General features: G+C 38.7%; 1 protein-coding gene and 1 pseudogene across 2 annotated transcripts in view; one reads left to right on the plus strand and one right to left on the minus strand.

The window, feature by feature from the left end:
- Positions 1–9785, plus strand: LOC107841172 (annotated as a pseudogene).
- The window catches only part of LOC107841754, a 21941-nt gene continuing 9035 nt past the window's right edge, over positions 9585–22490 (minus strand). Inside the window, exons 3-4 of one of the 2 annotated variants that reach the window (XM_016685585.2) lie at positions 17847–17912; positions 9585–10030 (exon numbers count right to left, since the gene is read on the minus strand). In XM_016685585.2, coding sequence (XP_016541071.1) covers positions 9863–10030; positions 17847–17912 — 234 coding nt within the window. In that variant the 3' untranslated portion in view covers positions 9585–9862. The remainder of the gene's footprint in view (positions 10031–17846; positions 17913–22490) is intronic. The other variant, XM_016685587.2, reaches the window with a different exon arrangement.

Raw genomic sequence — 22490 nt, forward strand, 5'->3', positions numbered from 1 at the left:
ATGAACTTCAGTGTAGGCTTACCTTTTTCTTATCAAAAACATGACTCTATTTGGGTAATAGTTGATCGATTGACGAAATCAACCCATTTTCTTCCTGTTAATTCTACCAGCACGGCTGAAGCTTCTGCCAAGCCTTATGTAAAGAAGATTGTTCGCTTACATGGGACCCCGATGTCTATTATTTTAGATAGAGGTTCCCCGTTTAAAGCTCAATTTTGGAAATCATTTCATAGGAGCTTGGGTACTCAAGTGAACCTTAGCACTGCATTTCATCCGCAGACAGACGGTCAGGTCGAGCGCATCAGTCAGACGCTCGAAGACACGTTGAGAGCATGCGTGCTGGATTTTAAAGGTAATTGGGATGATCATTTGCCTTTAATAGAATTTGCTTATAATAACAGTTATCACTCTAGCATTGGCATGACTCCATTTGAAGCTCTCTATGGGAGACGATGTAGATCACCTATTGGTTGGTTTGAAGTAGGTGAGACACAGGTATTACGTTCGAATCTAGTCCATCAAGCTGTCAAAAAGGTTAAATTGATACGAGAACGGTTGAAGACTGCCAAAGTAGGCAAAAATTATATACGAATATGCAACGTAGAGATTTAGAATTCCAAATTAATGATTTTGTGTTCTTGAAGGTGTCGCCTATAAAAGGCGTTATGCGATTTGGTAAGAAGGGTAAGTTGAGTCCCGGGTATATTGTGCCCTATAGAGTTATTTGTAGAATTGGCCAGGTAGCTCATAATTACCTCCAGAGTTAGCTGCAGTGCATCCTGTCTTTCATGTGTCTATGCTACGTAAATGCTTAGGAGAGCCATCTCGTATCATCCCTATTGAAGGTATTGAGTTTGCTGGATACTTATCTTTTGAGGAAGTCCCTGTGGCTATATTGGATCGCCAAGTCAAAAAGTTGAGAACCAAAGATATAGCTTTGGTCAAGGTGCTTTGGAGAAACCAGAATGTAGAAGAAGCCACTTGGGAAGCATAAGCGGATATGAAAACTAAATACCCATACTTGTTCCAAAAACTACCAGAAGGTTCTTAAATTACTTGCCTCTTTATATGATTGATAGTTTTTACTGTATTATGTTATGTTGATATCTAATTCTTACTTGATATGTTTAGGTACATGATTTGTACCTATGGGTCTTGAGATTTACATGGAAACAGCGTGTATATGAAGAGTAAAAGGTAAGTTACATGATTGATTATGACCTTTAATTGTGTGTAAGGCCAAGAGGATCTCGTGAACTATTTCTTGAGTTTAAGGCCAAGTGGAGCCTCATTTGTTATTTGTTGAGTATTATATGTATAGTGACACTCTGTGAAGCGTATTTGGATGTATTTTGGCTAACTGACAGGTACTCGATAGGCCTATTTACAAAGAAAACTCTGGTGAAATTTTTGAAAATTTTGAGAGTTAGTCAAATTAAGGCCTCATGATGGGTCAAGTGAGACTAGAGTTGATTAAATGACCTTAAGAATGTCTTAGATAGTTATGGGATGGAAAGTAAGGTACATACATCATTCGAAGATGAATGACCCTAAGTGGGGGAGATTGTAGCACCTCGAGAAAATTTTGAATTAAGTTAACAGCTTAAATTAAGTGCAACTTTGACCTATAAAGAAAATTGCGGTACAAAGGAATAACAAATGGAGTAAAAAAACATTTATACAAGGAATTTATATGTTAGCTGCTGAGATGAGCATCTTGAAATATCAAGATACATATTGTAAATGTATAAAGTTGTAGGGTCCTTTGACCACCTTTCCTTTCTTTCTCCTTAAAAGTGAAAGTAAAAGTAAGGGTAATATATATATATATATATATATGTTTTTGTGGGAAAGTTTCCTGTACATGGAAAACTTTGAATATTAGCACCCAAAAGGGGTTTCTGCCTCTCTTCTCCTTGCGCAGCTCTTGACAAGAAAATTGGAAGGATCGTAAAGCGTACGAAAAGATTCCTTCAAGAGGAGATATTCTATGATCCTTAGTAGCTAGAAATTACTAGTTTTATCAAGAATTTTCAAGAACTCAAATTGGGGATTTATTTCCAAAAGGTAATTTCTTCACCTCATATTTGAATTTACCCATAGAATATGTTGGGGTGCAGTATAAGTTGTTAATTATCATTTAATTTGAATCTTTTCACTACCTCTTGAGATGGGTTCACAACTAAGATTCTCGAAAGAGATGGCATTTTGGTAAAGTGAAGTTTTAGGAATTTCTATCAATTGGGTGAATTTAGTGTTGATTTGTATGAGTTGGAATTTATCTCGAATTCTTATTAAGGAATTCGATTAATTTCGGTCATAAGTGAAAATTACCGGAAGGGGTTATTAAATGCACCCACGGGTTACTAATGAATGCTTATGTTATCCTTGTAGCTAGTGAAGTTGTCTATTGGATAAAGAAAGTTGGTGGTTGGATAAATAAAAGTTATACTATCGCGTGTTGAATTATTTCAGGCTCACATTACTGTCGTAGTCAGCGAAGCACTAAGGTATGTAAAGATAAACCTTCCCTCGCCATTAAGGCACCACCCTACGTCATGTACTCCTTCCCATTAATGTTAATATAATTCTCATGAAATACAAAAGTAGAATCTTTATATATTGCCTTACGTATCATTCTTTCATTCTCTTATCAAGCTTATAAGTATACATCTCTCCCTCGTTGTGTTAAGTTTCCATGATACTTTCATATTACCATAAGTTTCTCTACTTGGAGCCCTTAGGCCACCATATAGATATATCACGTATTAAGAGTAAAGTAAATAGTAATAGCATAGCTGCACTTGTATATGTTAGCTAAATGGTCATTTTAGCAATTCACATGTTATAGGCCTTCAAGTCACTATTTGATAAACATTTAATGATGGGAGGGTACATAGGTTTGGCATGGCATATCGCTCGAAGAAATTCTGTGCACAGGATCGAGACCAGATCACTATAGTAAGCCCAACCATTGGGCTTGCCCACCTTTGTGGCATCACTTGTATTTGAAGTCAGCTGAAACGTCATGTAGTGGTTTCCCCTGACTTGAGCCAACATATGGCATATATGGTCTGCGGGCAGACCCTGAAAGTGAGCCCCTGGGCAGGGCGTACCTGGATACAGACTGCGATTAAAGTTATACATATGGGATCATAGCAATGAGTATGTGAGCAACATATGTTTTATACTTGCCTCAGATTACCTTCGGTAGGCCATTTGTGATTATTTGTACGACTTATAGGATAAGTACATCATCTAGGCAAATTATAGGCCCTATATTATAATGAACATTTTCCTAAATATTATATAAGATGCTAATAAGGATGGTGCATAAGTTATAAGTTCATATCGTATATGTGTTATTTGTTGGCTCATACGTTTTTCACTTTATCATTTGTCGCATATGAGCTTCTGTACTTTTCCAGTTGTTATTCTACCTGCTTTCATACCAGTACATGTTTATGTACTGATATCTCGGGCCTACCATATTTTATTAATGCAGGCTCAGATCTTCAGGATAGAAGACGTCCACGTTAGGCCCTATTGTCGTTTTCAACTGATATTTTGGTAAGCTCCAACTCTCTCTGGAGCCAGTCTATGCCTAGTATTTTTTATTATCTGTACAGGTCTCTGGTTGGGCATGACGGGCCTGATGCCAACTAGTCACTTGTAGTATAGTGTGTTAAACTGACTAGAGCCTTCATGGACATCGTGTAGTATTGTATAGTTTTGTTAATGTAACTCACTCATGTATATATACGACTCTTATTTAATATCCCACTTGTTATAATCTCATAACCTCGCGTAAGTCATAGAGTGCTTATAGAGTAAGTGTATGCGGTCTTGTTTGTCCTTATTAATTTGGGACGTGACATGGCGATAGATCCTTTTGGAAGTTCCCCTAACCATAGAGATGCTTCTCCAGTCAAAGAAAATAGGAACAACCTCAATCTCAATGCTTCCTAATTAACCCCTGGAATATTGTATTTAGTGCAGATCCTATGAAAATTTGTAAGGTGCATGTTTGCGTCATCCTTAGCAGCACCCGAAAACACACCCTTCAGATTCAACAACTGGATCATAGCACTAGTAATATCAAACTTCACATTTGGGGCTAATAGAGGAATAACAATGGCTCCTGATTCAGCAGGTTCCACATACCCCAAATCTTCATCATTTTTCTCATCAGGTCTAAGGGGTTGGTATGTCGAAATAAATGGAGATCTGGCTTTCTGAACTCGTCGATCAACAACCTGTCTAGGCCTGGATAGTCCACTCAACCTCTACAGCAAGTCTAGCCTCTTCAGCTTCTCTACGTTCTTACTCTAACAGTTGTTGAGTATGTAAGTCTACAATATTCTGCGAATCTAATTGACCACGCGAGAGTGCCGCATTTGGGTCCACATGTGGGGGATCTTGCATCCCATCAAGAACTTGTGGACATCCTTCTCGGTGTTTGAAGGATTCTCTCAGGCTCTAAATCAAAAAGGAGTAAGGGATTGCCTCTCCTTGCAATACTTGGCATATGTCCAAATCAAAAACAGAAAATAAAACCTGTGAACTTCACCAATTCAATGCACTACTCAAATCGCCTTCTCCGACAACGATACCAAAATTTGATGTCGCCCAAAACTACACCTCAATTTGAAGTATAATGTGGTCGATTGCAAATATAATAACCCAACAAGGTTGGGGTCGATCCCACTGAAAAAACGTGAATAATTGTTTGAATTGATGTAATCCTCGAGCAGTACAGGAAAGTAAATGGGGGGATTTTGTTGTCCATCGCAAATAGTAACCAAATCTTGAGTGCATTTGAGTTGTAATCAATATGAGACGAACGCTAGGTCTATATTCCCCCTAGCTTCTCAACTGCGTAGGTTTCCCGTGATCAACCTAACTACTCTGTTGTGCTACATGCAAAGCCTATAAGATAGATATTATCAACTGCTGGGTAAGCTAGAAGATAAATTTCACCCTATTGACTTAGTTATCGTCTCGGGGTGTCGCCTTATTTTCCCTTACTACGACCTCAGTTACACTTGTCAAGGTAGGATCAAGTGATAAGATGAGATGCTTGGCTATCGTATCCCAAATCACTGTCTTAATCTTATTTTTCCTAATTGCAAACTTCTTGGTTATCGAATGGATGTGAATACAGGCAATCTCAAGTGTCTGCAGCTGCTATGAGTTTAATTATTGCAAAGAAGAAGTAAGATACACGCAGAAACCCTAGAACAACTGAGTCTCACACTTCCTCTACGTAACTAATCCGCCAGGGTTCCCACAACCCTAGCTAAGGAGATTAGCCGCTCATGTTTGTGCAAGAAACCATGATTATTAATGAAGAACACATAAAATCATTTGCACAAGAATAAGATGAATAAACTCTGAAGTCTGTAATTGAATAAAATCCTAAAATCTAAAGAACAATTGTAAGAGTGTTGTAATAGTATGTAAACTAATGTAAAGGAATGTAGTAGAATATAACCTAATAAAAGATAAACCCTAAGGTATTTATAGTATCTCAAAATAACATAAAAATTCTATTAAAAATGGGAAAGGTAAAGTTAAGTCGACAATCGATACGATTCATTCTTCACTCATATCCTCAGCTTACAAGTCGTACCCTTCCTTGTCGTATCCGTTCTAGTGTCTGATCTTCCCAAGGCTTTAACTCTCTGTTCAGCATACGACTTCTGTTTATGATTCGTTCCTGAGTGTACGACTTATGTCCTCAACTCGTATCCACCGGGGACTTCAGTCTTTTCAAGTCTTGAACACCGGTTTGTATATGATATCTCTATGTGAGTCATACTCAGACTTTCGACTCGTATACTCTTGATACTTCCACTTCTAGATTGTAGCTTGGGTTCTGTTATGCTCACGTCTTCTTCATACGACTCGTATTCTGGCTTACGACTGGGATACTTGAGTTGTATCTTTCTCATACTTGGCTCCTCGATTTGGCTTCTGGTTTTGTTACTCATACGATCCAGCATACAAGTCGTATCGAATGGGTACGACTCAAGAGCTGACTCGTATACTGATCAGAGTTGGCCTTTTTCAGGTCTTTTTCTTGTTTTTTTGTTCAAATACTATTGTAGACCTGTTTTACCTGCAATTCACACCAAAGTGCATCATATCTAACAAAACACCCTAAGTTCACGCATAAATTCACGATTTTAAGCATCGAAAAAGTCGTGTTTCCACGCCACATCAACACCCTCAGCTTAAACTTTTGCATGTCCTCAGGCAAACAAAACCAAATACTATTATCTAATCTAAAGCAATGCTTAAAACAGAAAGATCTTAAACAACCCATGACAGTGATTTTGAATTAACTTTCAATCTTGTTGTTCCCCTCTTAGTTTTCAACTTTTCAACTCAAATTGCGTATAACAATTTAGCACATGTAGAAACAATAAGGAATCCGATGATGCCATTACATTAGCAATAGACACTTGGGCATAGACATTGTTTACATTAGTCAAACAATCTAGCAACATATCCCATCACAATCAAAGAGATCCCATTTGCTCATCTTTTGAATAAATCAATCTGTTAAGGGATATAACAAATGACTCTCACTCACAAAGAAGTATCACCGGTGTGCACAGAATACCATAGGCTTGCCCTTATGCTCTTTTCTAAGTGGTCAGAAAGTCATGGTAGGATCACTATAGGACTTTATCTGGCTTATAACATAGGCTTGGGGCTAGTATGATAGCTTTTGAGATTCTTTTACGCTTTTCTCTCAGGGTCCACATACTTTCCACTTTACTACTATTGCAGTTTCTTTGCCTATTGAACACCTTGATGGAGTGTCTACTAGTGTTCTTGAAGCTGAAAGTTGGCTAAGAACCAATGTTTTAGCTCACTATCCAGCCACCAACATCACTACTATTCTTGCTGGTCACACTTTTGTGCCAAAAAGATCAAGAAAATAGAATAAGCTTAATCTTGCCATCGGTTAAGAACATTTACTACTCTCTTACAAGGTGGGGTTTGCATGCTGAAATCAAAGTGTCCACTTCTTTTTCTTCCTACTGCTTGGACCAAAATATGGCTGAAGAATATGTAAAACCTCTACTTGAGTTCTTTCAACATGTCAATGCACGTTATGTAGTGAGCACAACAAGAGATTTGGATGAAAAGATAGAAACTTTGATGAATAACCATTTAGGGTCTATGAAGAAGTTAGGAAATTTTAGCCTAAGCAAGATTTTCTTGATTGGTGAGACCCTTATGCAGAAAGCTCTTAACTTTCGACTCAAAATACATTATTCCTACCAGGCCAACCCCATTGGCTCCAAATCCAAATCAGCCTTCTCCAGCATTTGCTCCTAACAGTCCACTTCCTCCGTTAATTGGAAACATTTCACCTCCTTTTGCTCCTGAAATGGCACCTCCATTGTTCAATCCTATTAGTCCTTCTTATGGACCTCATTTGCCACCTTGTATTCCATCTCATGGTGGGGTTGGGGGTCCAGTAGGTGCACCAGCAATAGGAGGTGGAGGGCTGCATGGAAGTGATGGGCTATGGTGAGTAGCTAAGCCTAGTGTACTACCAGAGACATTGCAAGAGGCATTAGATTATGCATGTGGTGATGGAGGTGCTGATTGTGAAGCTATCAGTCCAACTGGAAGTTGTTATTACCCTGACACTGTTGTGGCTCATGCTTCTTATGCTTTCAATAGTTACTGGCAGAAAACTAAAAGTATTGGTGGGACTTGTGGATTTGGAGGCACAGCTATGCTCATCAACTCTGATCCAAGTAAGCACTTTCTTCAATTTACCTCTCCATTTCAATTTGGTTGTCTGATTTTGATTTGCGGTCTTAAATTAAAGATATGTAAAATGTACTAAAATGTCTTTTAATTTATGGTCTTAAATATGTCACATGGAAGTTGTAGAGTGCGAAAATCCTTTTTGAAACGAACTTATAAGAAAAATAAGATAAACAAATTAAAATCGAGTGAGTAAAGAATTGATTGGTTCACTTGCTAGTTATGGATTGTGTATTGTAAGAGGTTTTCTGGTACATGAGATAAGTAGGGATAATCTATGGTTTTTTCCTACCTTTCAAATGGGATAGTAATCCTATCATTTTTGTACAAATCTCATTTGGTAGAAGGGATAAGAAAAATAATCTCGGAATTAATTTTATCCCACGTTTCGTATAAGATATTACTTAATCCCGAACTATTTTATCCCATCAGTTTTGCTAAAATGGTGGGATTACTATCCCCCATGCAAAGGGAGGGATAAAATAGTCTCTATGAAATATCTCACCTCATGGGATATCCTTACTATAGTCTCATGAATATCTCACCTCATGGGATATCCTTACTTATCCCATTCAGTGTACCAAACTACCCCATAGTGGATAAAATAGTACTTTTGGTATTTGATAATTCCTCACACAAAACATGAAATAAAGTTAATTCAAAACTTTATTTTGGGATTATTATCCTCATCTCAGGTACCAAATAACTAATAAGAAAGATTATATAGCCATCTTATGCTAATAATCATATGTTTGTGCCATTTTTTGTGCTCCACATTCAATTCAAGGCGTCGCTATGTGTGGAGAAGGGGGAACCCAGGAAATAGAAAGAAAAATGAGATCCATAAAGAATGAATTTTAAAGTTTATGGGTAGCAATAACAGTTTCTCTTTTGGTAATTAGTGATAACAGTTATTGATATTCACTCGGTTCTTTTTTATTTATTCACTATACTAAAAAGTACATGTTCATTTTAGCATATTAAAAAAAAAACTACTTTTCTTACTTTACCCTTAGCTGTAGGACTATTCCATTTCAAATTATTTCTTTAGTCCAATATAGAGTATACAACAACTAATATGGATATGGGTATCAGTAATTTTTATGATAAGACATGGAATTAATTCATTATTTTTCAAAGTGCGTACAAAGTGTATTGTGAGTATAAGCAAAAATGAAGGGAGATGGTATTAGTATCATAGCATGCAAGAGTGACTTCCTTTTTCTCATTCATCCAATGGCACCATTCAATTAAATATACTTGATCTTAAACTGAACAATCTTAGGTCCCAGTGTGTATTAAATATATATACTGTTAAATAAAAGGACACACAAAACTTGTGATGAACCAACAATTTATTGGCTTTCGTTCTTTTCTTATTATTTAAAACTTAACTTGGTAAACTGACTAGTGCTTGCACTGTCTGCATTTGCAGGGGCTCCACAAGTTTTTTTCGAATAATCGTTTGGATTCAGTCCAAACTCAGTGCACAATATTTAGGCATAATGTCACCGACCAGCCCAACTCGACTTAAAAACCAGCTCATGTGATAAAAGGTTGCGGACAACTTATAAGCTGCCCAAGCATCACCGAATTGGAATGCCCATGCTATTGTCCAACCGCCAGATTCAACTATGTCACTGGCTCAGAAACAAGGCGAGACTAGCTCTAATCCCACTGTCATGCATGGACACACCAAACTTCAACCACAAAAGCTAGCTCGTGCAGCGAAGGGTTGTGGACCACCTATTAAGCTGCCCAAACAACCCTTGCGTCCGTGCAGAACTGGATGTTGCAAGACGAGAGCTCTTTTGATTAAATTACTAAGCAAGTACAAATTTGGACAGAAACATGGGAAACAGCTTGTATCATCTATGCTATTAAGAAGCATAAATCGCATATTGCTTTTTGTGGAGCTGAGAGATCTGTGTGAGAAACAATCTAAAAGCATCTATCTGCAATGTGAGCCCAAAAATTGGATACTCGGCTAACAACGGATTTCTTTATAGATAGCTTAGGAACCATATCTATCTCACTTATTCATTAGTGATCGATCACCTTTTGTCATTTAACTGACAGCTCCTTCCAGGTCATTCTGCCTTTCATCAGCACCATCAGTCATGTCAACCAGTGCTGCTTCCCAACCATTCTCTCTTTCATCAGCACCATTTGTCATGTTGACCAGTGCTCCTTCCCGACCATTCTGCCTTTCCTCGGCATTATCATTGAAACCTTTCTGCAAAAGATGAAGGTTGGTTGGTGGGCGTGTTAGAACCTCAGACTAAGCGAGCAGAAAAAACAGCAACTGGATACTAAGGTAAAAACTAATACGTGAATAGCAAAAGTTCACCAGCTGCAAGGTTTCAAATGCAGTTCTCTGTTCACATATTATTATGGATATTACTATTACTACTCTATATATAAGCGGCTAGAAGCAGGCAGGTGTTCATGCCAGCAAAGGGTAATTTTTTGCTCCTATATATATGTACCTTCCCTCTATTAGACAAAAAAACCAACATTTACTTACGACCCGTGTTGTCCCCTAAAAAGATTTAGGGGTCGTTTGGTTGGGAAACAAGTTATCCTACCCTCAAGGTATCCCGTGATGAGATATCCCATGCTTTTTAACCTAACCAAACATGGGATAATCTCATCTTAAAATTAATCCCGGGATTAGTTATCCCTTATCCCTGGTACCAAACGAGCCCTTAGGGTCATTTGGAGATAAGGACTATAATCCGGAATGAAATATTTTGATTGAGGTATTATCTAAATACAGGGATTTTTTTATCCCGACATTTCAGTAAAAATGGTGGAATTACTATCCCATATAGAAAATGGGATACAATAACTACATGGGATATCCTTCCTTATCTCATCCCGCGTACTAAACGACCCCTTATGCTTTGTCTGCATTTTGTGCGCCCATCTTACTCTATCCTGCATCACAGCATACTCATTTAATATTTGTAGTGTTATTATAGAGAACAGTTCATAAATTTTTTAACCGAGGTAATTGTTTCTTTTTTTTTTTTTTTTAAAAACCAAAAATTGTTTCGTACGCAGGCAACATATATTACAACAACAACAACAACCCAGTGTATTCCCACATAGTGAGGTCTGGGGAGGGTAAGATGTACGCAGTCCATACCTCTACTTCTAAAGAAGTAGAAAGGTTGTTTCCGATAGACCCCCGGCTCGAGACACGGAATAATAAACAAATTCATAGTAAAGCATCGGACAAGATGGCATAACATAAATACGACACCCACAAGTAATAGTAAACAGAGAAAAGTAAACAGATTCGTAATAAAGCATGAAACAAGGTATCACAACAAGAATAATACCCCCACCAAGTAATGCCCTACACTAGCGACCCAAACTAACCCTAGCCTTCTTCCCTAATTCGCGTCCTCCAGATCTTCCTATCTAGGGTCATGTCCTCAGTGAGCTGTAACTGCTCCATGTCCCGCCTAATCACCACTCCCCAGTACTTCTTCGGCCTACCCCTACCCCGACTAAAACCATCCAAAGCTAGCCTCTCACACCTACGAACCGGGGCATCCATGCCCCTCCTCATCACGTGTCCGAACGATATCAATCAGACTTCCCGCATCTTATTCTCCACTGAAGTCACACCAACCTTCTCCTAATCTCATTCCGAACTCTATCCCCCCTAGTCAGCCCACACATCCAACGCAACATCCGCATTTCCGCTACCTTCTTATCACACAACACCCCGAAGTAAGCTTCCACTTCATCCATCCCGCCCCAATACGGTGCGAGACATCCTCGTCAATCTCACTGTTACCCTGAATCACGGACCCGAGATACTTGAAACTATCCCTCTTACATACCACCTGTGATTCCAACTTCACTACCACCCCATTCTCCAGCCTCATGTCATTAAACTTGCATTCCAAATATTCTGTCTTGCTCCTACTCAACCTGAACCCTTTAGACTCAAGAGTTTGTCTCCACACCTCTAATTTATCATTCACACCCCCCGCGTCTCATCAATCAAAACCTACATCATCTGCAAAAAACATACACCAAGGCACCTCTCCTTGAATACGCCGCGTCAACACATCCATCACCAAAGCAAACAAAAAGGGACTAAGAGTAGATCCCTGATGCAATCCTGTCAAGACAGTGAAATGCTCTGAGTCTCCTCCCGCCGTCCTCACCTGGGTATTAGCTCCATCATACATGTCCTTAATTGCTCTGATATATGCCACCGGGACTCCACTCACCTCCAAGCATCTCCAAAGCACCTCCCTGGGGACTTTGTCGTATGCCTTCTCCAAGTCGATAAACATCATGTGCAGGTCCTTCTTCCTTTCCCTATACTGTTCCACCAACCTCTGCACCAGGTGAATTGCCTCCGTCGTCTAGCGGCCGGGCATAAATCCAAACTGGTTCTCCGAAATAGACACTATCCGTTTCAGCCTCACCTCGACCACTCTCTTCCATATCTTCATAGAGTGACTCAATAACTTAATACCCCTATAGTTATTGCAACTCTGAATGTCACCCTTGTTCTTATAAAAAGGGATCATAGTACTCCACCTCCAAGCCTCGAGCATTTTCGCCGTCTTGAAAATTCTGTTAAACAATCCAGTCAACCACCTTAAACCAGCCTCGCCAAAAAACTTCCAAAAATCCACAGGTATCTCATCAGGCCCCGTCGCCCTACCCCTTCGCATCCTGCGAACAGCCTCTCTAACCTTCTCTACCTTAAAATGTCTACAATAACTAAAATCCCGACACTCCTCTGAGTGCTCCAGCTCCCCTAACACAATAGCTCTATCCCCTTCGTCATTCAAGAGCCTATGAAAATACGACTGCCATCTATTCTTAATGTGGCCGTCCTCCACCAACACTGTACCATCCTCCCCTTAATGCACTTCACCTGATCCAGGTCACGACCCTTCCTCTCCCTAGCCTTAGCGAGTCTAAACAACTTTTTCTCCCCTTTCTCCTGTAACCCCGCATACAAGCTCTCAAATGTTGTCGTCTTAGCCGCCGTAACTGCTAACTTAGCCTCCTTCCTAGCTAACTTGTACTCTTTCCAGTTTACCCGTCTCTCTTCTTCGTCCTTACTCTCAACCAACTTAGCATACGTCCCTTTCTTGGTCTCCACTTTCTTCTTAACCTCTTCATTCCACCACCAATCCCCCCAATAATGCCCGGCCCAGCCCCTAGAAACACCCAACACCTCACCCTGATGCACCTAGCCACCCTATCCCACATACTCTCCACGTCCCTCCTACACTCTCATACCCCCATTCCCGCCAACTTCTTCCGTATCTCCCACGCATTCACTGGCGTCAAGCCGCCCCACTTAATTCTAGGTCTACACTCCTCACCCCTTCTCTTCCTATCCTTCTTTATACCCAAATCCATAACCAAGAGCCTATGCTGGGTCGAAAGATTCTCACTCGGGATGACCTTACAGTCCTTACACAACACCCTATCCCCTTTCCTAAGCAACAAAAACTCAATCTGGGTCTTGGCTATCGCGCTTCGGAAGGTGATCAGGTGATCGTCCTTCTTCGAAAAGCCCGAGTTCACCACCACCAGCCCAAAGGACCTCGCAAAATCCAATAGAGTAGCCCCCTCTTCATTTCTTCCCCCAAAACCAAAACCACCATGCACATCACCAAATGCCTCCCGGTAACGCCCCGATGTGCCCATTGAAATCTCCTGCTACAACAATCTTCTCCGAGCTAGGCACGCCTTTCACCACCTCATCCAAAGCCTCCCAAAACCGCATCTTCTCCTCCCCATTCAAGACCACCTGCGGCGCATAAACACTACACACATTCAGGGTAAACCCCCCAATGACCAACTTAATAGTCATCAACCTATCGCTGATCCTCTTAACCTCCACTACCTGACCTCTAAGCTCTTCATCTACTAAGATGCCAACTCCATTCCTACGCCTCTCGCTCCCAGAGTACCAAAGCTTGTAACCATCCACATCCCTAGCCTTAGACCCTACCCACTTGGTCTCTTGAACACACGCAATCTTTCTAAGAATCTTCACAAGCTCTATGGACTTACCCTGAAGACTCTCTATATTCCAAGACCCAACCCTCAACCTACCAACTCTATCATCACGTCTTCCTCTACCGCCCCTGACGCCAAACCTTGGTAATAATCAAATATTCTGCAGAATGCTGGTTAGACCGGCTATGTTGTATGAGGCGGATTGTTGGTCAATCAAGAAATCTCACATCCAAAAGATGAAGGTGGCAAAGATAAGAATGTTGCGAAGGATGTGTGGATGTGCTAAGAAAGATAGGATTAAAAATGAGGTTATTCGGGATAAGGTGAAGTGGAGTCGTTGCAAGCCAACATGCAGAAAGTGACGCTGAGATAGTTCAGACATGTGATGAGGAGGGGCATGAATGCCCTAGTGCGGGGATGTGAGAAGTTTGCTTGGGGTTGATTCAAGCGAGGTAGAGATAGACCGAAGAAATATTAGATGAAAGTGATTAGATATGACATGGAGCAGCTTCAGCTTACCGAGGACAATGACCCTAGATAGGAAGGTGTGGAGGAGGCGAATTAGGGTCGAAGGATAGTAGGAAAGGGGTGTGTCATTGTTAGTAGGTAGGAGGCCTTTGTTTTGTTATTTGTGCTTGTAGCAATAGTACTAGTATTATTTCAGAATGTTATCATTTGTCGTATTACTTGGTGGATCTTGTTTATCTTATTATTGGGTGTGGTAATTCCTACTATTTCTTGTCTCCTATGTTATTTCTTTTCTAGACTTTTATCTTAAGTGAAGGGTCTATTGAAAACAATCTCTCTATCTCACCTCTGAGGTAGTGGTATGGACTGCGTTCACTTACCCTCCCCAGACCACACTTGGTGGGAATATACTAGGTATATTGTTGTTGTTGTTGTTGTATTCATGAAACTATGTTGATAGCTTTTGTAAAAAATATTTCAAATTTTTAATATATTCACTAAAGTTGAAAGGGGCAATGTCAAGGAAATTTGCACTTACAAAAAGGATAAAAAATGAGAACACTATGAATACAACCAACTATAGGATAACGTAAGATGGCCCACAAAGTTGCAACAAAGTACAAGGGGTTGTTTGGTACGGGAATGGGATAAGCAAGGATATCCCATGAGATTATTTTATTTCACTTTTTATATGAGATAGTAATCCCACCACCATTTTTACTGAAATAGAACGATTCCGGGATAAGTTAATACCTCAAATCAAACATGAGATAAAGTTAATCTCAGATTTCATCTCGAGATCATTATCCTTATCCCACGTACCATCTGACCCCTAAATCTTTTCAGCGGACAATGTAGGTCATTGAGCAAATGTTAGTTTTTTGTCTAGCAGAGAAAAGGTATCTATATAAAGTAGCTAGACACAAAAGTCCTTTTTTATAACTGTGGTATCCGGACAAGCTTGTGCACACCTCGACTAATTCCACGAGATACTTGCCACCTCCCTCCCACCAGCACCGGTATCAAGAAACACTATCCAACCAAGGCTAAAAAAGATGTGAAGAAATCACCTAGTATTGTCTTCGCTAGGAATTGAACTCGAAACCTCATGGTACTCAACCCACGTCATTGACCACTTGGCCACACCCTTCTAAAGAACCAAAAAAAAAGCAAAAATACCTTTACGGGCATGTCGATGACCAATCGTCTGCTTCTAGCCGCTTTTATATAGTAACTATAGAGAAGACTAAAATTATTTTTTACCGAGCTAATTGTTTCTTACACAGAAAGGCCCAACTGACCAAATGTAACCTATGCGGCGCAAGCCTACACCGGCCTGTAACTGCTTTCTAATTGGCTCCATTAGGGTTCATAGTCTCATCCTAAAAAGGTTTTTTTCTTCCTCCGAATATACATTCAACTTTCCCGCAATCTTATCAACATGTCAGTCAAAATCAGTTGTGGAGGAAAAAGAGTAATACCTTTTTTCAGTTAATCTTAATAGTTTAATAATTCAAGTAGTGGTCTCCTTGCCTAAAAAAAAGGAGTAAGCCCATCATGGATAATGATAGACATACCAAAGATTTTACGCAGTCCTTGTGTGCTTGCTTTGTGCACAGACACAACAGAATTCGAAGTTGCTCGACGTACTAGCCTTATAACGAAGTCAGACCCAATACACTCTCTTAGAACAAAGCAAAGCAGGACCGAGGAGCTTGATCTGACTCCCCGTCCAACCGCCCTGGCGTATGTTTCCGAACCAACTACATCGTAAGCTTCTATAGCTTGGAAATGAAAAAGAAACTCTATCCTCAACCCATCCAATCATTAGTTTATGATGTACAACATACCCAGTAAAATCCCACAAGTGAGATCCGGGGAGGATAAAGTGTACACAGACCTTACCACTACCACGGGGAGGTAGAGAGGTTGTTTTTGAAAGACCCTCCACTTAAGTATAGCAAATCCAAGTACAACAGAGAGTAAAACAATTAAGAAAATATTTTTACTCACTCACAAATTGTGTGATAATCGAAACACAATAAACAACAACAATGATAGATATCTACAGCTAAACCCTAAGCTATCATACTATGGTCCATAAGCTATCATACTATGGTCCATGACAACCCTCCTACACGACTAACCTTCTACACGAATACGCGTCCTCCACAATCCCTATCTAAGGTCATGTCCTCGGTAACCTTAGTTTATGGCGTAACATATAAAATTTTGTCTCATATTATTATTTCATGAAATTATGTAGATTAATTTCGTAAAAGAATGTTTCACATTTTTAATATATTCACTAAAATTTTAAGGGGCAATGTCAAGGAAATCTGCACTCAAAGAAACCCCCCAAACAAATATGTTTGGAAGAATTCATTGCTTTCATTGCTCTGGGAAGTTTTAAAGGACTGCTTGATATCTTCATCAACATTTAATTATTTCTATAAAAGTTTTGGTGTCATTCAAATTTTCTCATAAATAGTAATCGCATGACTATTTTGCTGACACGTGATCTCTTCAATGTTGATAATTAACGACAGTCATTAGCCCAGAAAAAAAAAACTATGAATAGCAATCATGTTTTTGAACATTATTTAGAATTGGTTATGTATTACTGACTTGAGCCGAAGGTTTTCCGGAAACATCTTCGGTAAGGTTTACATACATTCTACCATCCCCAGACCCCACTTGTGGGATTACAATGGGTATGTTGTTATTTCCAAAACAATTAAATTATTACTTTTTAAAAAAATCACTTTGTCATGGTTATAAAAAGTTTTATAACCACATAAATATTGTAGCATACTTAAGACCGACCACTTTTAGGATAATTTGTACTTTTTATAACCAAATAAATATTGTAGCATACTTAAGACCGCTTTTAGAATAATTTGTAGGGTCGATGCTGGCACGGGGCTCTGCATCTAGTCACATCGATATCTTAGCACAGATTGTCTTAGCTAGTCGTTCTTTAGTGTTTTAACATATTGTGCTAGAGATTCCTATTCCCATCGGTTGAGCATTCTTCCTATTCACTGTGCCTCTTTTCTTTTGGGTTCCAAATGAAATACTATCAAATTCCATTTTGATATACACTACATATTTTAACGCATGCGTCTACAAACTTTTCTAAAGCATGGAACAGGAGTCAAGTAACAGATAATGCGAGAAAAGGAGAAGAAACAACCTTCAATCTCATTTGGGAAAAAAAGGGTAGCAGGCTCTGTCCATTGCTAAGTCAAAGTTGTACTACCCAATAAGTGCACCGAGTCACAGAAAACAATCTTAACAGTTGCATCGTTCCTTCAGATGGCGTGTTCCCTAAGGAAGAGAACAACAAGATTTTGAACAGACTACCACTTAAGATAGATATCAATAGAAAGGTAGGGTCAGGAAGACGAGAAATAGAAGTGTTCCCTTTCTTGAAAAAGCACTCAGACCTCAGTAGTAGGGCTTGAAGCGGTCATCCCATTGAAAAAACTTTAGCATGTATGCATGAGCAGTTATAGGAACTAAGACAACAAACACTTGATCACAGAGATATTCTACAAGTGTGAATGTACCTTTTTAGCTAGACCATGAGCAGACATAAGTTCATGGAACTTGCGCATCAGCATTTCTTCCTCAACCTACAAGTAGCACAATGTTAGTTTGGATGCTGATGTAATATGAATGACAAACCCCCTGTGCGAAAAAGCTACTAGGGAAAATGAATGGTAGTATTGGTTTATCCTAATGTTCTACTAGATATACATGTTAGTCATCGTGCAGGACGTTCACATCACTGGCACTCTAAATAAAACTTTGTCATGCTACTTGATTAAGTACTTCCAGATACAAACCAAATTCACCGTAAACAAAATGATCTCTTGTAAGTTTTTCGTTTGAGAATTAAAATATCTCACCAAACAAATGCTATCTGAACTCTGAAGAGCAAGTAAAACAACTATTGAATGACTACCACTACTAAAAACAATAGGAAAACCAACATGTAATCGGTTTTCCTGAATTTCCGACCACACAAAACCAACCAAAATGCATGGTCGGTAAAAGTGTGGTAGCTTTTTTTAAAAATATATATATAGATTTTTAAAATTTATTATTATTTTATTAAAATAGAAAAAAATGATTTTAAAAATAAAAAAATTCAAAATAAAGTGGTCGGTTTTATTTTAAAATTAATTAATTTTATTAAAATCGACCATCTGTGGTCGGCTTTTTAAAAATTTCCAAAAAAACTAACCACTTGTGGTTTCTGGGAATTTTAAAAAAAAAAAGAAAAAGCAACAAGCTGAACAAATGAAACAACATACAATACAAAAACAAAAACAAAAAATCAAGTGTATTCCCACACAACTAACATACAATACAACTCTAAAAACTACAAGTCATCTCCAAATCCAAACTACAACACATACAAAAGTCAAAAAACTACCACTCATCATCGTCTTCGTCTTCTGCATCCTCAGCCGCACACGCAGGATCTGATTCCTCATCCGTGTTGATATCATCCGGTGGGTCTAGACCTTTTGCAGCCTGAACTGCATCACCAGGACATGGAATAATCCCTGCAAATTGAATAAAAGAGCTGAACTGCAAATTGAATAAAAGAGCTGAACTGCTCCTGCAGCATCCTGATTTGTGATGATGTTTCCTCTTCCTTCTACGCCCCCCCTCTTTGCAACAAGCTCCTCAGTGAGTTTAGAAATCGTATTTTTTAGTGATTCAACGGTTTCTCCATTAACTGACGAGGTATAGGATGTAGGGTCGAAGGAAGACCTAACATTATCGCCAAAATAATTTTTGCGGTATCCGTAGTAATGGCCTCTAACTGCAGGATCCACAGTTTGTTCCCATAACTCCTCCTCTACATGTTTGGGTATTGGGTCACCCTGCTGAGCACTACGAAACTCACTAAGGAGCTGTATATATTTGTCCTATATTCAAAGTAAAGTTAAAATTAATAGTCAAAGAATACTAAAGTACTTATACTTGAATAATATCAACTTTGAGAAAAAGATTCATAAATTCAAAATTTGATTCTTACATGGACAGCTTTTGCACGAGGCTCAACCTAGACATCTTCATCAGTCAGGTTCTTTTTCTTCTTCACATGCGTCTCCTCGAAGGGTATCTTCCTACCCTTTTCTTTTTCCAGCATATGGAAAAATTATTAAAAATTTAAATAGAAACAAACAATTAAAACTATAAAAGATACATATCATTTTTTCCTCCACAGCAATCATACTAACTGCACCCGCAGTATGTAGAGAGCCACCCTTGGATGATGCCCGGCTTTCTTTCCTTTGTCTCTCAACAATTGGTTTTCTTCGCTATTCCAATAGCAAATATACTATTGTCAATTGGATTCGAATATAAACCCTGGTCGTAATGTTGGTTATGGCATAATCCAACAGACCGTTAAATCTGGATCTAGCTATTCTGTAAAAATTCCTCCTTATAGCACATTCATTCGCATCATCCCACTAATAATATTTCTACAACAAAAATAAAAATATAGTAATATTCAATCTTTTGTTCTAACAATGTGTTAAGTAGTCGATAAGTTAAATCCTTACCTGAAATTCATTAAACATTTTTTCTCTGTTATTTTCTGGAACCTTTTACCAACTGGTCCAGTAGCCGTTGAAGTGCCAAAAATGCATTTACTCGCAATTTTTCCAACTCCAGCATAAACCTACAACACAAGATCAAACAGTAATTTCATGGAGCATAATAATATAGTAACAAAAAATGAATAATGCTATTATATTTAGAAATCTTACCCTGTTCCATATGGAATAAGATAACGCCTACCATAATCATCTCGATCTCCGAGCCGCGGAGCAAGTGCTGGTGGATGCACTGGCGTGGGCGGATCTGAAGCACCGGATGGAGTGCCTCCAAGATGAAGATCCGACAACCCAATAGATCCAGCAGAATTACTATGCGAACATGGGTGACTGCTACAGGAGAGTACTGACGATGATATATGTCCGGATGTGCCAACGGTCGTCCGACAATACTGTGATGGCGATGGCACGGTGTTAGGAGCAGAATGAGTCGGTGTAGACCCATGAAGTGGCCCCACATACGTAGGAGCAGGAACCGAATGCTGAGACAACCTAGAATATGAGGGTCGTGCTGGCGCGTCAACAAACCGACCCTCAGATATATGAATACCTGTCGGTCGTCTATAAGGCGGAGGTTTTTTCTCTTTTGTTTTTGTAGGTTTAACTTTTCCCTTACCTTTGTCACCTCTACCTGACATCTAAATTATGTCAAGTTAACAAGTAGTTAGTTCCTACAAAATGAATATATATAAGAAAACATTCCAAGTAACTAATTCACATTTCAAATCGCTCCAACAACACGAGATAGACAAGAATATTTTATTACTATATAAATTATGGAAAGTGAAAACAACAATCTTAAACAGTATATTACATATCAATCTTAAACAAGAAACATAAAGGTAAATATATAGTACAAAGCATAAAGACATCAATACATAATAAATACAACCTACACAAACTAATCCTCCTCTCCTGAAGATTCTCCATTAGACCATTCACCCTCTTCGAAAGTTTCCTCATCTCCTACCCACTAAGCCTCTTCTTACGCAATATTAACTTGTTCAAATATATTTTACGGGTGATTCAAACTATCTACTAAGTCAATGTCCACTAGCTGGTGATCAATCTGCATTGTATTTTGATATGTAGTCTCCAACACATTCTCAACTTTCAGCCGTCCTAGGCTTCGTTTTGATTACAGCCCACCAATCAAACTTATCACTGCACAACGGATAAGGAGCATAATACACTTGTTTAGCATTTTGCGCTAAAACAAATGGATCGTAAACAGGATACAACCTATTGTGCTTCACTTCAATGATGTTATGCTCCTTATGTACTCTTGTGCTTGGATCAAACCACTTACATCGAAAAAGGACAATTTTTTTTATTGGGAAACCAGCATACTCCAATTCTAAGATCTCGTGTATGATGCCAAAGTAATCAACATCATCATCACCCTTAACCTAAACACCATTGTTTTTCTTGTTCTGGAGTGTTCTTCAGTGGAAAATTTAAACCCATTTACTGTGTAATGGGACATTGCATGAACTTCAACTGCACCCAAAAAAATATCTCTCAAAAACTGATCGTATGCGGCTGCATTTGGTGACTGGCGTACCTAAAAATATTATATATATATATATATATGTTAGTTGAGGAATGTGTAAATGTTTAAAATTTGTAGAAATATTAATACACTTACGAACTTCATATGTAAACCATGTTGCAAAAGATGCATACACTTGATTTTCGTGGAATTGAGTCTTAAATGAACTGAAGATCCAACATGTGAAATACAATTAGTTTCTTTAAGGGAATGAGTAAATAAATAAGATATGTTACAATTTTAATCTCCTTACTTTAGAAAGGGCTCAACTTTCGGACAATTCAGCAAGACAGATAAAAGATGTTAATTTGAGCTCCGTGGGAGTGAGCTAGCGAAATATGGACCAGATTGATTGAAAATTGATATTGGTTGCAAATAAGGCTCATTCTCATCATCCTGATGACGATTCAGTCGGTTTTTTGAACAAGTAACTTCATCACGAAAGTAGTATGAACAAAATTGAGATGTTTCTCTTGCAAGATATGCCTCAACTATAGAGTCTTCCACCCTATGTTTTTGGGACCCCTTTTCAATTTTCCAATTGTTCTTCACAATCTTAAAATTAGATGTTTACTATATTAAAAAAAGATATGTATGAATTTAAATATGTTGTAATTGCTTACCGTTCGAATGGATACATCCACCTTGTTTGAACTGGACCGCCTAGCCGAGCTTCGTGCACAAGGTGAATGGGAAGATGTTCCATCACATCGAAGAACGCTGACGGAAAAATCTTCTCTAACTTGTTGGTGATAACAACATTACTTTCCATTCGCACCAGATTTTCTTCTTTTAAAATGGTGGCACATAAGTTTTTGAAAAACAAACTAATCTCTGCTATTAGTTTCCATATGTCTTCAGGTAAACCAATAAAAGCAATTATTTCATGAAAACATGACAATCATGGCTTTTCATTCCATGCAAAATTCCTTGTGCCATATCAACCCTTTTTCCCAAATTTGAGGCATATTCAAACTTTGGATCCACTCACATATTTGACGCTTTTGGTCCAACTTGAATGT

Source organism: Capsicum annuum, chromosome 9 (assembly GCF_002878395.1).
Source record: "Capsicum annuum cultivar UCD-10X-F1 chromosome 9, UCD10Xv1.1, whole genome shotgun sequence".
NCBI classification, from domain to species: Eukaryota; Viridiplantae; Streptophyta; class Magnoliopsida; order Solanales; family Solanaceae; genus Capsicum; species Capsicum annuum.